This window comes from Sapajus apella, unplaced genomic scaffold (genome assembly GCF_009761245.1).
Source record: "Sapajus apella isolate SASKATOON/1434 unplaced genomic scaffold, GSC_monkey_1.0 scaffold177, whole genome shotgun sequence".
Taxonomy (NCBI): domain Eukaryota; kingdom Metazoa; phylum Chordata; class Mammalia; order Primates; family Cebidae; genus Sapajus; species Sapajus apella.
Window position 1 is genome coordinate 1,364,737 of NW_022437117.1, and position 15,365 is coordinate 1,380,101.

The 15,365-nt window shown below is 38.5% G+C and overlaps 1 protein-coding gene across 6 annotated transcripts in view; it reads right to left on the reverse strand.

Annotated features, from left to right (window-relative positions):
• KLHL2 (kelch like family member 2) overlaps positions 1-15,365 on the reverse strand; it is a 117,566-nt gene that overhangs the window by 74,214 nt on the left and 27,987 nt on the right. For 5 of the 6 annotated variants that reach the window (XR_004265428.1, XM_032268260.1, XM_032268264.1 and 2 more), the window contains one exon: positions 8,789-8,910. The exons of the other annotated variant lie outside the window; for it this stretch is intronic. Coding sequence is in view for 4 of the 5 variants with exons in the window: in XM_032268260.1 (XP_032124151.1) it covers positions 8,789-8,910 (122 nt within the window). In the remaining variant the exon portion in view is untranslated. The remainder of the gene's footprint in view (positions 1-8,788; positions 8,911-15,365) is intronic. 6 annotated transcript variants of the gene reach the window in all.

The following is a 15,365-nucleotide window of genomic DNA, read 5'->3' on the forward strand; positions in this document are numbered from 1 at the left end:
TACTAGGTTATTCTAATTAACATATAAACATGCCTTAAAATACTATCCATCAAAAAACAAAACTAAACAAAAAAACACCCTTAAACTCATCATCCCCTTCAGCCAGCACATTCTCTCCCCTTCATAGCAAAAGGCATTGAAGGAACTGTCTGTACTGAGTCCACTTATTCTCAGTCAACTCCAAACCAGTTTTCATTCTTACCATCACATCTAAATAGCTTTTTCCAAGGTCCCTAATGACCAGTGTGACCACATGATTTATCATCCACACTGGAACATTTCTGAGTAAAATAAACACTAATCAGACAAGACACCAGATTAATAGGCATAAAATGGGACTGTCTCAGGCACCTACACTGATAAGGCTCAATTCACTTTCCTGACCTATCAGGAACATCTGACACAACCAAACACCTTCTCCTTGAAGCACTTTCTTCTTAGAACTAGCATTCTGTGACACCACACACACCTGGTTTTCCTCTTATGTCACCAGCTACTCCATCTCCCTCATCCGCTCACCTAAAATCTGGAATGCCCCAGATTACGTCTTTGGCTTGCTTTCTCTATCTACACCACCTTTCAAAGCGACCTCATCCACTTCAATATGCCACAAATATGCCAAATCTACTTCTCCAACCTGACCCCTCCCATCACAGAACCAACCTACTCAGCATCTCCACTTATAAGTCCAACTGGTAAAAGTTAACCAAAATAGAACCAATAATTCCTAACACCCCAAAAATGTGTCCCCATTCCATGTCTTCACCATCTCAGACAACAGCACCATAATCCACCCAGTTGCTCAGGCCAAAAACTCAGGAGCCATTCTTGATCATTCTCCTTCCTCCATCCCATCATGCAAATCCATTAGTAAATTCCATTGGCCCTACCTCCAAATATCTCCCAAATCTATTGTTGACTATCTCAGGCCAACAACCCAGGCCCAAGCAACTAGTTTCTCACTTAGCCTATCCCAACAGGTATCTAAAGGGCCTCCAACTTCTTCTACTGCCCCACAGTCCATCCTCCACACAGCAGATGGGAAAGGGGAACAATCTGTCTAAAAATAAATTCTCTGCCCAAACTACAACTGGCACAAAATCAAACCTCCTTATCATAGTCTACAAACCCCGCTTTGTCTGGCCCTTTCAACCTTTCTAATCTCATCTTCTCCACTCTCTCATTTTACTCTGCTCAAATAATAATCATCCTTTTCTTTCTGGCCCATAAAACATGTCAAGTTTATTTGCATCTCATGTCCTTTGCTCTTTCTGCTAGGAATGTCACTTTTATATCACTCCCTTCTCTTCACTCAGATCTCTGCTCAAATGACTCCTCCCCAGAGAATGATAATGTAAAATTCACCTGTTTCTCCATCTGTGGGTATATTATTTGTCTCGTCCCTACCCCTCCTCTACAATGTAAAGCCTTTCAAGATAGGGACCTCATCTGTCCTGCTGGACATTGTAATGCCAATGGTTGAAACAGTGTCTGGCATAGAACAGATACCCCATAAATATTTAATAAACTATTGATTGAAAGATGGAATTCATCAGGGTCAATACCGGCAGTGAAAAAAAGAGGCAAGCTCAACAGCTTAGATATAAGGAAAGGAAAGGGCAAGCCATGTATACAAAGCAGTAAAGTGGCTCTTCATCCTTACCTGATCTGGCCTGATCCAGCTACAGATCTTAAAAATCTTAGATCTTCCAAGTACAGTTCAATCCTAAACTAATCCTGACCACAAAGATTATTGGGCACCTAATCAGTATTTACAACCTAATACCACAGAGCTTATTGGGCACCTAATCAGTGTTTACAATCTGGCGTTAATCTTGCTGCCCTAAATGTGGTGTGCTCCCCTATGTACCCTCATGCTTGCCAAACCACAGTGTGCGTCCTAATGCCCCACATAACAAGCCCCAGACCCTGGGTTTGCTACCCAGTTTCCTACGGGAATACAGACCCTCCACAATCTCAAACTTACTTGGTTGTGGTCATTACAATTGCTCAGCCCTTACCAAATCCCTTTCTAGACAAGCCAGAAACTTAAGAGCTGCAGGATTGAGTGTTCACCAGGGCAGCTCTTCCTGGATAAAGGCACTGCCATCAGCCTGATAGTAGATGCCACCACCACTACCAGTACCATGAAAGTCCTGTTGCCAGGATCTCTGCAGCACTGCATTGAGACCTGAATTTGTAACTCACATCTAAATATTTCAGTTTGGATTGCAAGCTACCCTCAGTTTTTTGTTGTTGCTATCTTGAGATGGAATCTCACTCTGCTGCCCAGGCTGGAGTGCATTGGTGCAATCTTGGTTCACTGCAATGTCTACTTACCTGGTTCAAGCGATTCTCCTGCCCTAGCCTCCCGAGTAGCTGAGACCACAAGTGTGTACCACCTCACCTGGCTAATTTTTGTATTTTTAGTAGAGATGAGTTTCACTATGTTGGGCAGGCTGGTCTTGAACTCCTGAGCTCAGGTGATCTGCCCCCTTTGGCCTCCCTCCCAAAGTGCTGGGATTACAGGCATGAGCCACTGGTGCCTAGCCTACCCTCCGTTTAAAATTTACTTTTGAAAATGCCATAAACAAAACAATGACAACAACAACAACAAAAACCACACACACAAAAAAATACTTATTGAGTGCTTGCTCCCCCAGGTCAGTTCTCCAACTCCTAGCCCCATTCATCACTGGCTCAAGCCCCAATGTCAATCAGGCTATTAGTGACATCCCAGCACATTTCACCTCTGCAAAAACAAGTTATCTAATGACTGATGTTCCACAGCTCTTAGATAAGAAAGAATTGCATTATCCACCTTTTATAGACAAGGAAATAAGGCTCAGAGAGGTTAAGCAACTTGGACAAGATCACATGGCATTTAAATAGCAAAGCCAAGATCCAAACCCAGTCTAAGTATGTACTCTATTTATTATGCTTTTTTCCCTGTTCATTTTTTTTCCCTGTTCACCAGGACCAAGTACTTATCAGATACTCCATCAATGTCTGTTTAACTGATAGGTTGTCTTAAACATCCATTTTTAAAACAAATCTCCACCTAATGGGAATTTCATTTCAATGTTTATCCACACAATATAGACATACACACAGCAAAAGCACTCTTCACCAACCTCCACTTTACCTACTCAGCTGATGAACCAACTCTCTCCCTGCCGTCAGTAAGTACACTCTACTGTGCTTGTACATGTCTGTTCCTCCAGCTGGGATGCATTTTACCAACTCACACATGTTGGATTTGCTCCCACATCTGTTTATGATACTTGCACTTATTGAAATTACATAATTTAGGTAAATGAATTCAATGAAATGTGAATGTAAAAAGAGCTCTTTCTACGAAAACTAAGTTGGCTGCTTTGGAGTGGCTTGATCAATGTGTTACTGGAAAAAAAAAATAAATGTTTTCAATCCAATTAGACATGGGAGGAATGAAAGAGAAACTGTATAATTCAAAGATTTTGCACTGAGATTTCTTTTCAAGTATCTCATTTCTTGCTGCACTAAAAAAAAAAAAAAGCCTGGAAATTATAGTTGGTGCATGATTACGGAGTAGTTTTTGCAAAAAAGAACGTGTGGCTCTCAAAACAACTGATCATACATAGTTTTACAAAGATTGGCATACAATTGTAAAACTACATGTTTCAGGTTAAAATGTTTAGGGTACACATGTATTCTGTTTTGGTGATTTCTCTACTTTGGCAGGCATTTTAATGATTAAGCCAACTTTAAACTTTTTCATCTACGTCAACAGGCCTGGTACCATGTCAGCCCCTCCATTTGATGTCTCTCTTTTGGGAACATGCAGAGTAAAACACTGTCTATACAGCATACTCCTAGCAGTAGCTCTGGTGTGATGCAAAATAAAAACAACCTGCCCTACGCCACCAATAAAATGGACACACTATGTTGAATTTTCTACTATACTGAAATTGTGTTAAACATTTAGTCTATTACTAATAATTGATTTTAGATACCCCTTGAAAAACACTCATTTAAATTCTATTTTATTTCTAAAGAGATATTTCTGTCTCAAATAATTCCAATTCATCTAACACGTTTCATGAACTTTTAAAAACCCATCCAATCAAAATGATCAGATGTTTCTCAATTTCTTCTAAATGACAAAAAGTTCTAACATAGAATCTGTAAATGAATACTCACAATATCAGTTTAGGAATGAGAGCAGTTACTTTCATGGGCACTATTTATTAACATCATCACCTTTGTTTTCAACACTTACGTCAAGTGAAAAACTCTTACCTTCTTTTAGCAACCCAACCAAATACCCAAAAGCTGAGCAGTCAAACTCATATAACAAAACTACAAAACTACAAATTTACCAATGAAGTAAAGGCTTTAAGAAATTCGAGATCCTTTAGGATTCTCCAAAACTATTAATTGATACATCTAATGATGTCACATATATTTTGAATAATTTTTGGATCATGAAAAAAAATTTCAGTTATAAAGACATTTACATTTTTGAATTTATAAATTCTTTATAAGCAATACTAGTTAATGACAATTTAATAGTTGCCGTGTGATGTTGAACAAATTAGTTAACCTTCTTAAGCCTATATCTTCAATCACAAGATTAGGGTAATATCTACCTTATATGGAGGCAAAACATCAAACGAGATACATATAAAATGCCTAGCATATAGCTGAAGATATAGCCATGTGAAAATCCTTTATATACACACACATACACACACACACACACACACACACACACACACACACACACAGAAACATACACACACACTTACATATTTATATTTTTTATATCTAAAGCCAAGTATTCTTAGATGAGAGCAGTGGCTCATGCCTATAATCCCAGCACTTAGGGAGGCCAAGGTGGGCAGATTGCTTGAGGTCAAGAGTTCAAGACTAGTCTGGCCAACATGGGGAAACCCCATCTCTACTAAAACTACAAAAATTAGCCCGGGCATGGTGGTGCGTGTCTGTAGTCCCAGCTACTTGGGAGGCTGAGGTGGGAGAACTGTTTGAACCTGGGAAGCGGAGGTTGCAGTCAGCCAAGATCATGCCACTGCACGACAGCCTGGGCAACAGAGCAAGACTCTGTCTCAATAAAATAAAAAGATTTAAAAATTTAAAAATAAAGCCAAGTATTCTTAAAAGTAGGAGGTGGGGCAAGCAGTAAGGTACACAAATTCTCTGAAAGTGTATGCAAAACTTTGTGTAGATAAGCTAATGTGTCCTTTCCTGAGGAAAGGGTCCACAGTTTTTCATCAGATTCTCAAAGGTGTCCATAACTACCAAATGTCTAAGAGCGTACTTTTCAATAGCCTTGGGCTGTATTTTCTCTATTTCTTAGATTTACACAGTTCATAAAGTTTACTTTGAAGCTCTAGACACAAGTTAAATTTTAATTCACTCAACAGCAACAACAACAACAAAGCTGAATTACAAGGGTAGTCATAGATAAAATACTGGTTTTCCTTTTACCTCCCTTAAAAAAAAACCATGTAAATTCATTTAGCTCAAATTATCCTCCAACTTTGCCATAAATAAAACCAAGTATCCAAACTTGAAACCAAAGTTTAAAAACCTAAACAAACGAAGAAACAACAGCAGCAGCACAGGCAAACACACAAAAAACTGGGAAATCTGGAATGGACAAGAATTAAGGCCCTATAGCTTGTATAAATCAGAAGGGATGATAATAACAGTAGTCCCTTCTTTGGAGTTAATTTTTTTAATTACTCATTCCCTCATTCTGATTCCAAATTAACAATCTTCACTTCAAATATCTATTATATTGCTTAAAATGAGTGTAATAAGGATACCATATGGTATCACGGAAGAGACCCTACCTTAGGAATCTGGGAAACCAGGATTATAGCCCTGTTCTGTCACCAACGGACTGCCAACAGATGGCTGTACCTCAGTGTTCTATGGCACAATGATTCTACATCAAATCATGCAATCCCAAAGATACTTTCTAGCCCAAGATTGTACTTTATTGCTAAAACGGGAACTTACAAAACAGAGGTCACCTGGAAAGATTTGAGTCTAGGTCTAATGAGAAAAATATACCACTAACAAGAAACATGAATTGAAAGTTCTGTTCCCACTGTCAAGAGCTTCAGGGCATATAAACTCAGAGCATGGTTTTCAGTTAGGGCGACTTAAAACTTCAGCTTAACATGAATAACACCAGACACCTCCACCATACTGCTTCTTTAAGGTGGACAGTACTTTATAAGAAAGAGTTAACAAAGTATAGATAGACCAAAAAAGAAAAAAACAAAACAAAACAAAACAAAACAAAAAAACACAAAACAGAAAAGAAGAGTTTGGTGTATCTTGATATATATAGTCTTATTTTATATTTCATTGAAAAACACCTGTTATGGAAAAAGTAGCTAATTTTAATCAAATTTACTTCTAAACTGCCGTTTCCAAAACAAATATTTTTCAATGGAATATAAAAGAAAGCTTTACATACCAGGATACCCCTATGCTGAAGAGACATTCCTCCCACTCTTGAAAACAAACAAATGCTATACAAATGTTAAGCATTTAATAAGTCTGCCAAATGTATCTCTTAGAATGTATTCCTGCATATTCTAAAAGCTAAGCAATATACCCAAGAGGCAAATTAGCATGGCAAGAGTTTTCTGAAAGGCTGTGATGACTAATATTTCAGGACTAGAACATGATAGTTATTAAAAGAAACAGGAGAGGCGTTCTCCTAATTCCTAATAGGCCAATGTCCCCACCACAAGAACTACTACAAACAGCATTCAGGGCTGAATTCACACAGTTTAATCTCTAAGGCCTAAATGATTTTTCTCAATTTTCTCCCATGTGACCCATTATGTGAATCAAAGAAATCAGTAATTCATTTGTTGAAGGTCAAATATAAGGGCATAATGCTCTAAAATGAATAAAGAGAATGAACAAAAAGAAACTGAGATAAACTCTTGTTGAAAACAATGCCCCAGAATCTAACAAATAGTCTAAACATACCTAAAAGACCAGAATAAGATGACGTATTAGTACAGTGACCTCATGACATATACCAAATACTTTCCTCCATGTTAAAAAAATGTTCTTCTAGCATCTGATGTACACATTGAGAAACAACCCCAATATTGACCAAGGTCTTTCAAATGCCTTACCTTATAACTGGAACTTCCAAGCAAAGGCTAATGAGGCCATCTGGGAAAGATGACCAGGAAGCCTTACTACTGCCAATATTTCACATGGAACAATCGATAGCAGGTCTTAACAAGTTAAAGTGCAAAGATTTCAGTCTCCGAATTCATTTTGTAGCATATTTCAACTAGTTAGAAGAGATAAAGATTGGGCCCATAATTTCCTATTTGTATAAGTAGAATTTAAAGATTACTTCCTAAGAATTTAGTCCTAGTTATTTTTGTTGTCCTCAAAACACAGTGTCCCTGTTGGAAGGAATATAAATAAACATACATTTTCATATGGCAATTTGGCATTGCTATCAAAAAATTAATATACGCATGTACTCTTTGATTTACCAATTCCATTTTGAGGAATCCAGTTTATAAAATTTTGGGATGCAAATATAAAAATGCCCACAGATTTCACTGTTTTTATAAAGGTGAAAAATCATACATACATATAGCTGATTAACATGAGTTAGATCCATAAATATTAATGTATGAAGACCTCTAAGACACTGTTCAGTTCAAAAAACAAGTTTTAGAACAAGTATAGTATTTCTTATATAAAAAAATCGTGTGTACATGTTTGTGTGAATAAATGCATGGAAAATGGTCTGAAGGGATTCACGGTAGATAACAGAAGCCACCCTCTAGGGAAGAAGAGTGACCCTTTAGGGAAGAAGAGCAAATCAATGTATGTGGACTGGGGTAGGTTCAAAGAGATGGGTAGTTTTTTAAAAAACTCTTTAAAGAGGGATTTTCACCTTTTACTCCACATCCGCCTGTATTATTTAAACATTTATGTAACACACATAAAATATTTGTTCTTTATAGAAAATATGATGCAACGTCAACTTTTAGCTAAACTCCAGAATCACTTAAAGAGGATGCTCAAAGAGTAAAACAAGCAATAGACTGGGCATATGGTAGTTCACACATATAATCCCAACACTCTGGGAGACTGAGGAGGGTGGATCACTTGAGCCTAGGAGTTTGAGATCAGCCTGGGCAACATAGCGAGACCTCTCTAGAAAATTAAGAAAATTGGCTGGGCGTAGTGGCACACGCTTGTAGTCCCAGCTACTTGGGAGGCTGTGGCGGGAGGATCACTTGCGCCTGGGAGGTCAAGGTTGCATGATCCATGATCATGCCACTGCACTCCACCCTGAGTGACAGAGCAAGATCGTGTATCTAAAAAAAAAAAAAAAAAAAAAAAACAGAGAGAGAGAAATAAGGAATATTGGCAGTCAAAAACATTCTTTGTAGACTGTACCCTTCAAAAGAATAAAGAAAAATCATAGGCAGCATCAATCAAGAGTTATAAAAGAATATGACACTGTTTTCATGAAAGAACAAGAAGAACAAGCATCTTTCAGAGAACTAAAGGACGTGTATCTTAGAAGTTAAAGAATATAAAAGATACTGAACTCAAAAACATTACTAAAAAGATGTAATCTTTCCAAATATTTTTTAGAGATACAATTTTAACAATGAATCCTATTATTTTAGTGCAAAATGTATACTGTGTGGGTATGCTTTTTTTATTTAAAAAACTGTTATGCATAAAGAGCTAAATGGTGTAAAGTATTTACTCTTACCTGTACATTTTCTTCTGTAACCTGAATTTCTGCAGTGTAAACGTAATCAATTAGCATCCTCAGGGTCCAGCCATCTACCTCTTTTATTCTAACTCTCTTTGCTCGGCTTTCACTCATCTCACCTAAAACACAAAGGAACAAGAGTGATATTACAGCAAGACACGGCTGTGGAAGTTCTAGTGCTAATACAGATTGATACATCTTCTTGCCACTCACTGTACTCAACAGGCAGCATAATCAGCCACTTTTTGCAGGCCGAAAACACTCCCCCTTCTCTTTCAAAAGCTTACCTAAGCAAAACATAAAATGTACTTTTGTTACCCATTTGTACTTGAAAATCATATCACAACAATGAATGTGCCATATGTCTAACTGTATAAACTATTCTTGTGGCTGTAGGATCAGCAACTGAGGCTGTTCCTGCTTTTGGGCATTTGTTGTCTTTATGGATTTCTAGCCACAACTAGAAGAGTAGCCACATTACTGCCTTTGGCTAATGGCAATGAATGTCTGCTGAAAAGGACCCACCTGGTTAGCATTACTCCTTCAACTAACATACAGATGCCTGTTGGGGCATGCATGGCCTGCACAGACACAGAGGCTCCACCCTCAGTGAGAGGTCACAACCCTCACGCAGGAGACAATGAGAAAACAAATTACTTATGATGCGGAAGGAATGCAAGGCAAAAGAGGAATCACATGCAAGTTAAGTCAGTAACAAAGCTTGTTACAGATATCTTCTAGCTCAGGTTCAGTTCCTGCTTGTCATCTGCAGCAACTGCATGCTGAAGTCATTTCCATACCAGCTTTATTACTAAAACCAGGTATGCTTCTACAAAACTGCCAGCTAAAAAAAACAGTACAAGACTTCCTTCCTAATACCTACTTGTGGAAAGAAATAGGGAAGGAGAAAAGAGAAGGGATGGTCCCTAAGCCAAAGAGACTTGGGAGAATAGGAGGTAGGTTTAAGCACCTAGGTGTGGACCACATACTATGATACAAGGAGACACAAGAACTGAATGGGGGTGGGGAGGAATTCAATTAAAAAGGCAGTCGGCCCAGGTGGTGGCTCACACATGTAATCCCAGCACTTCAGGAGGCCAAGGTGGGCGGATCACCTGAGGTTAGGAGTTCGACACCAGCCTGACCAACATGGAGAGACCCCATCTCCACTAAAAATACAAAAATTAGCCAGGCGTGGTGGCACCTGACTGTAGTCCCAGCTACTTGGGAGGCTGGGGCAAAAGAATTGTTATGAACCCAGGAAGTGAAAGTTACAGTGAGCCTAGATCTTGCCATTGTACTCCAGCCTGGGCAATATGAGCAAAACTCCTTCTCGAAAACAAATAAAAGAAAAAAAAACAGGGTAGTCCAAGAGTAATGCTGAAGGCCATGGGAAAAAAAGATTCGGCTCTAGAATTCACTAGGTTTTAAAGATAAAAGAAGCATGAGAACATGCCACCATTTATCACCTTCACTTTAACCTAACATCTACTGTTAAAAAATAACATGGCCTCAAGATTTCTTGAAAGCTCACTTCTTTTTCAGATACAATGCACTGTCAGCGACCACAAACTATCAGAAGAGTCTATGGGAAATCATAATTACACAAAATTCCTTTGTAAACACAAACCCTGGGAGGAGAGAAATAACAATAGTGGTATACATTTAACGCTGTGCTTCCCTGGAGATTATCTCTGACAAGATCTCAGAAAGAAGCTGTTCACCTCAGGGCTAAAATAGCTCAAAAACTACCCTGCTACTTCCCAGGAAGAAAAACACCTCTTTGTATTAGGAGAGTTAATGAGAAAGATGTACCTACACCTACATAGCAGGAAAAAAAAGGGGACTGAATTACATGTCTGTTGCTACAGCAAATGTTTTTCCCCTGCTTGCAGAAGGCGGGAAAAAGGGAGGTCAAGGAATATAGAAAAATAAGTCTTCATCCGCATATAAGGAGCCTTCCCCTATCCTATTCTTCCTGGATCCTGTGGCTAGTTGGGGTCTGTATAATCTGAAGACTCTTTTGTGCTAAAAGTTAAGACATTCTAGTGATTCCCACTTGGACTTTAGACAAAAGCCATAACCAATTCATCTACAGGGCCCCAATAATATGCAAAGCCCTCCAGGGCCTGGGGTAACATGAACACAAAGCCACGCAGCCAGTACTCAGTTAGGCGTGACTTAGCTTATCACTGAAAAATAATTAGTCCTCTGCCAATAAGATGCGTTTTGTCAGTTCAAATATTTACATGTCATTTTTAAGATTATTTTTCTCCCCAGAAAACTGTATTTGCTTCCAGTGAATTCAATCTCAATTATATATTGTTTTGAAAATGTTTTAATCTATTTTATATTAATTTACAAAAACAGAAAAAAACTTGCTCATGATTGCATTAATGGTTTAAAAATTCTAATTACTATGAATCAAAGCACATACTAAAGAGAAGTGTAAAAGTTATTCATATCTGTTTTCAGTTGTTACATATTACCTTAGTTATTGCCCTTTGCTGTGTTTTTAAAGGGAATCTTTAAACAGTATGGTTTCGTGAGATTTATGTTTGATAATGCATTTTTAAAACTATCCAGTGAGAGTCCGGTGCTGTGGCTCACTCCTGTAATCCCAGCTACTAGGGAGACTGAAGCAGGAGGATCACTTGAGCCCAGGAGTTTAAGACTAACCTGGGCAATATAGCAAGACTCTGTCCCACTTAAAACAAACAGAAAAAAAAGTTAGTCTATCCAATGATACTGTATATAGTTTATCCTTACCATTTGTAACTTCCCATAGTCTCTACAGAGAGTAGAGTTTCTTGTTTATGTTTTGATCACGTAACTCTGAAGCTATAAAAGGACTCTGAAGCTGCATTACACTATCCACACAAACACCTATGTTAAAAACCTAAGTGAGAGTCATCCTTGACTCTCTCCTCTTCCTTACCCACCAATCCCACAGTTCACCAAAACTTGCAGAATTAACCTTGGATAGATCTCAAATAAATCTTCTCACCTTCTTGCCATTGGGGATCCTATAATCTCTTGCTAACACCAATGAAGCAACGTCCTAATTCTTTCAATGCCTCCAGTATTGACTCCACAAATCTGACCACGGAGCTCAAAAATCCTTTGGTTTCTCCCAGTCCAAGCACACATGTCCAGCCTTTGATTCACTGTCTAGCCTTCTCTCTCTCTCTCTCTCTCTCCCTTTCCCCCACCATTTCTAAACTTGAAATACATTAATAAGAAGCTGTTCATTGTTTTCTATAGATACCAAGCAATGTCTTACCCTGATGCTGTTGTTGAGCACTGTCCTCTGTCGCCCCACCCACTCATTTCCCAGGCTAATCTATACTAGAACCTCTCTAGGCAGACTTATCTGTCGGTGACCCAAGGCTGGATTAATGCTCTTGCTCTAGGTACACTGGGGTGCCTCAAGCAAATCCACTCTGTAGTAATCAACTCTTTACCTAGTTGTCCTCTGAATTCTTCTTGAACTCCTAACCTGAGGTGATCCACCCACCTTGGCTTCCCAAAGTGCTAGGATTACAGGCGTGAGCCACTGCGCCTGGCATTCCTCTGAATTCTTAAGCCCTAAGAACTGGGATGAAGCCTTTCTTATGTCTGTATAATATGCCTCACATATGATAGATATTCCAATCAATACTGGCTGGATAAGTAAATGACTAGATGAATAAAAAGTAAAGCAAGTGCCAATTTAAAATGTAGCATTTTGGCTGGACGAAATGACTCACGCCTGTAATCCCAGCACTCTGGGAGGCTGAGATGGGTGGATCATTTGATGTCAGGAGTTTGAAACCAGCCTGGCCAATGTGGCAAAACCCTGTCTCTACTAAAAATACAAAAATTAGCCAGGCATGCTGGTATGTGCCTGTAATCTCAGCTACTTGGGATGCTGAGGCAGGAGAATTGCATGAACCCGGGAGGTGGAGGTTACAGAGGGCCAAGATCGCACCACTGCAATCCAGCCTAGGTGACAAAGCAAGACTCTGTCTCAAAAAATAAATAAATAAAAATAAAATACGGCATTTTTACTTAACATAATTAGTGGCACTTTAAAATTAGTCTTAAACATGGATATTCTAGCTATGAAGGATTTCATGCAACAAACATTTATTGAACATCATGGTCTCAAAATCATGGCCTCAAATGATTCTTCCGCCTTGGCCTCCCAAAGTGCTGGGATTATAGGCATGAGCCACTGCACCCAGTCTCATATCTACTTTTATTGAGAAAAGGAAGGAAGTCCTCCAAATCACAAAAGTGTAAAAACATATATATGGCTGAAAACATTTCCCTCTTACATGCCTGTAGTCCCAGCTACTCGGGAGACTGAGGCAGGAGAATCACTGGAACCCAGGAGGCAGAGATTGCAGTGAGGCCAGGTTGCACCACTGCACTCCAGCCTGGCGACAGAGCGAGACTCCATCTCAAAAGAAAAAATTCCATCTCGAGAACCTTTAATCAGGGCTCCTGAAGCCCAACATAAACTGGTAACTTCACTTATCGATTATGACATGAATTTATCCAATGAATAAATGAAAAGTGAATAGGTTTAAAAAGACAAATGCTAAAATTCATTTCATTTTTAAAATTCTATGATTCTAATTTCAGTTATTTAGCACATGAAAAATCTGAAAACAAAAACAAAAAACAAAACAAAAAATCAAAACACCATAAAAGTGTAATACAGAAACTTTGACTATGCTGAAATCCTAAGAAATAAATAACAAAGTTATAGCTACATTTAATAAATTTTATGCCATTACTTTGCAAGTTTCACTTGTCATCTACTCTAATCACTACCATCCTTTTGTTCGTGGGTTACAAAGCAGTTGCTGACACACAGGCATTTTTTGGCAAGCTGACCCAGGTGCCCCAACAGCCACTCTCTACGGTGGTCAGGGTATGTAACTCTCCAGTTCTACAGCAAATCTAATGCCATCATGGTAACTGCATTGCCCTGCTAGTTTTGGTCTGGTTTGGGTAACTTCTGAGAAAGGATTCTTAGCTCCTAAAAGAGAGTCCTCCTTCCTTGAGATGTGGGGTCCACTCTTGCAAGCATCTTTCATTTTAGGAGGGGAACAAACCATAGGATATTTTTATTGAGGATAGCAGGGTACAGAGACAGAAGGAAGAAGATTCTTGATGAAATTCTCAAGCTGTAGATCCAATCATGTTTGGTGCCCAGCCTACTTTCTTACTATTTAAACCAGTTTGAGTAAAGTTTTCTGTTACAAGCAGCCTAAAATATTCCAACTTAAGTTCTTTGTGTACCATTCTATTTAATTATTTTCAGAGCCATCATCAATACCAGAAATTATCTTTTCTTTGTGTGTTTACTTACTGTCTAATCTTTCTTCTTCTTCCTAACTAGAATCATGAGAACAGAAACTTGTTTTATTCATCACTATAAGTCTCAAAGCCTAGGACAATGCATACCAGAGAAGATGCTCAATAAATATTCCCTGGTGAACGAAAGCATGAATCTTAGATAAACATAACCACGTATACAGCTATTTAAAGTATCACTTCTTAATCACACAAACAATAATCTGTCTTTTCCTACTCTATTTTACTGAATCATGTTCAATATGACAAAAGAAATCAAAAAGTACACCAAAAAAAAGACTAAGAATAAAAATTCAGGATTCAGTACTTCCCACCAGATTTCAGAAATGTTAGTCTGTGGCACAAATAAATCTCAGAAGTATTTGTTAAGCAAACAGCTTTCTAAATGTCACATTTGTAACCAACAAGTAATCTAAAAACACAGGAACCCAAGATGGTATGTTCTTTCTTAAGTAATAAACAACCTCGCCTTGCTCTAAATAGGCCCATACTTCACAAAGTAAAACCCTGTGACTACATCACAAATTACTTTTCACTTCCCTTCTTTACTCAAATACTCAGAACTATGATGAGTAGCATAATTATTTCTTAAGTGATATCATTTAAATGAAAAATTCACCTACAGTTTATGAGATTAAAAGAGCCAACAAAAAACATCTGCATATTCCCCATTTCCTAGATAGTCACAGGAAAACAAAAGAAGAGTAGGGCAACTCCCTGTCCCTGAGCAAGAGGATGAAAATGTACATGATGTTTGGTGGAATGAAAGCATCCAATGGTCTACTTGTTAGCCTCACTACAGATTTTACCAAAAAAAAAAAAAAAAAAAAAAGCTTAACAGGGCTTCAGACCATGAAAACAAAGAAATAAAGTACTCATACTCTAGCAAATACTTAAATGGGTATATATACACTAAACTACCTAGACCCAATCTCACTCAGTGTCTTTTTTTTCCTTTTTTGAGATAGGGTCTCATTCTCACTCTCTTGCCCAGGTGGAGGGCAGTGGCCTGATCTCAGCTCAATGCAACCTCTGCTTCCTGGGTTCAAGCAATTCTCCTGCCTCAGCCTCCATAGTAGCTGGGACTGACAACACAGGCACATGCGACCATGGTCAGTAAGTTTTACAAAAAATCTTTTTAGAGATGAGGTCTCCCTATTTTTCCCAGGCTGGTTTAGAACTCATGGGCTCAAGCAATTCTGCCACC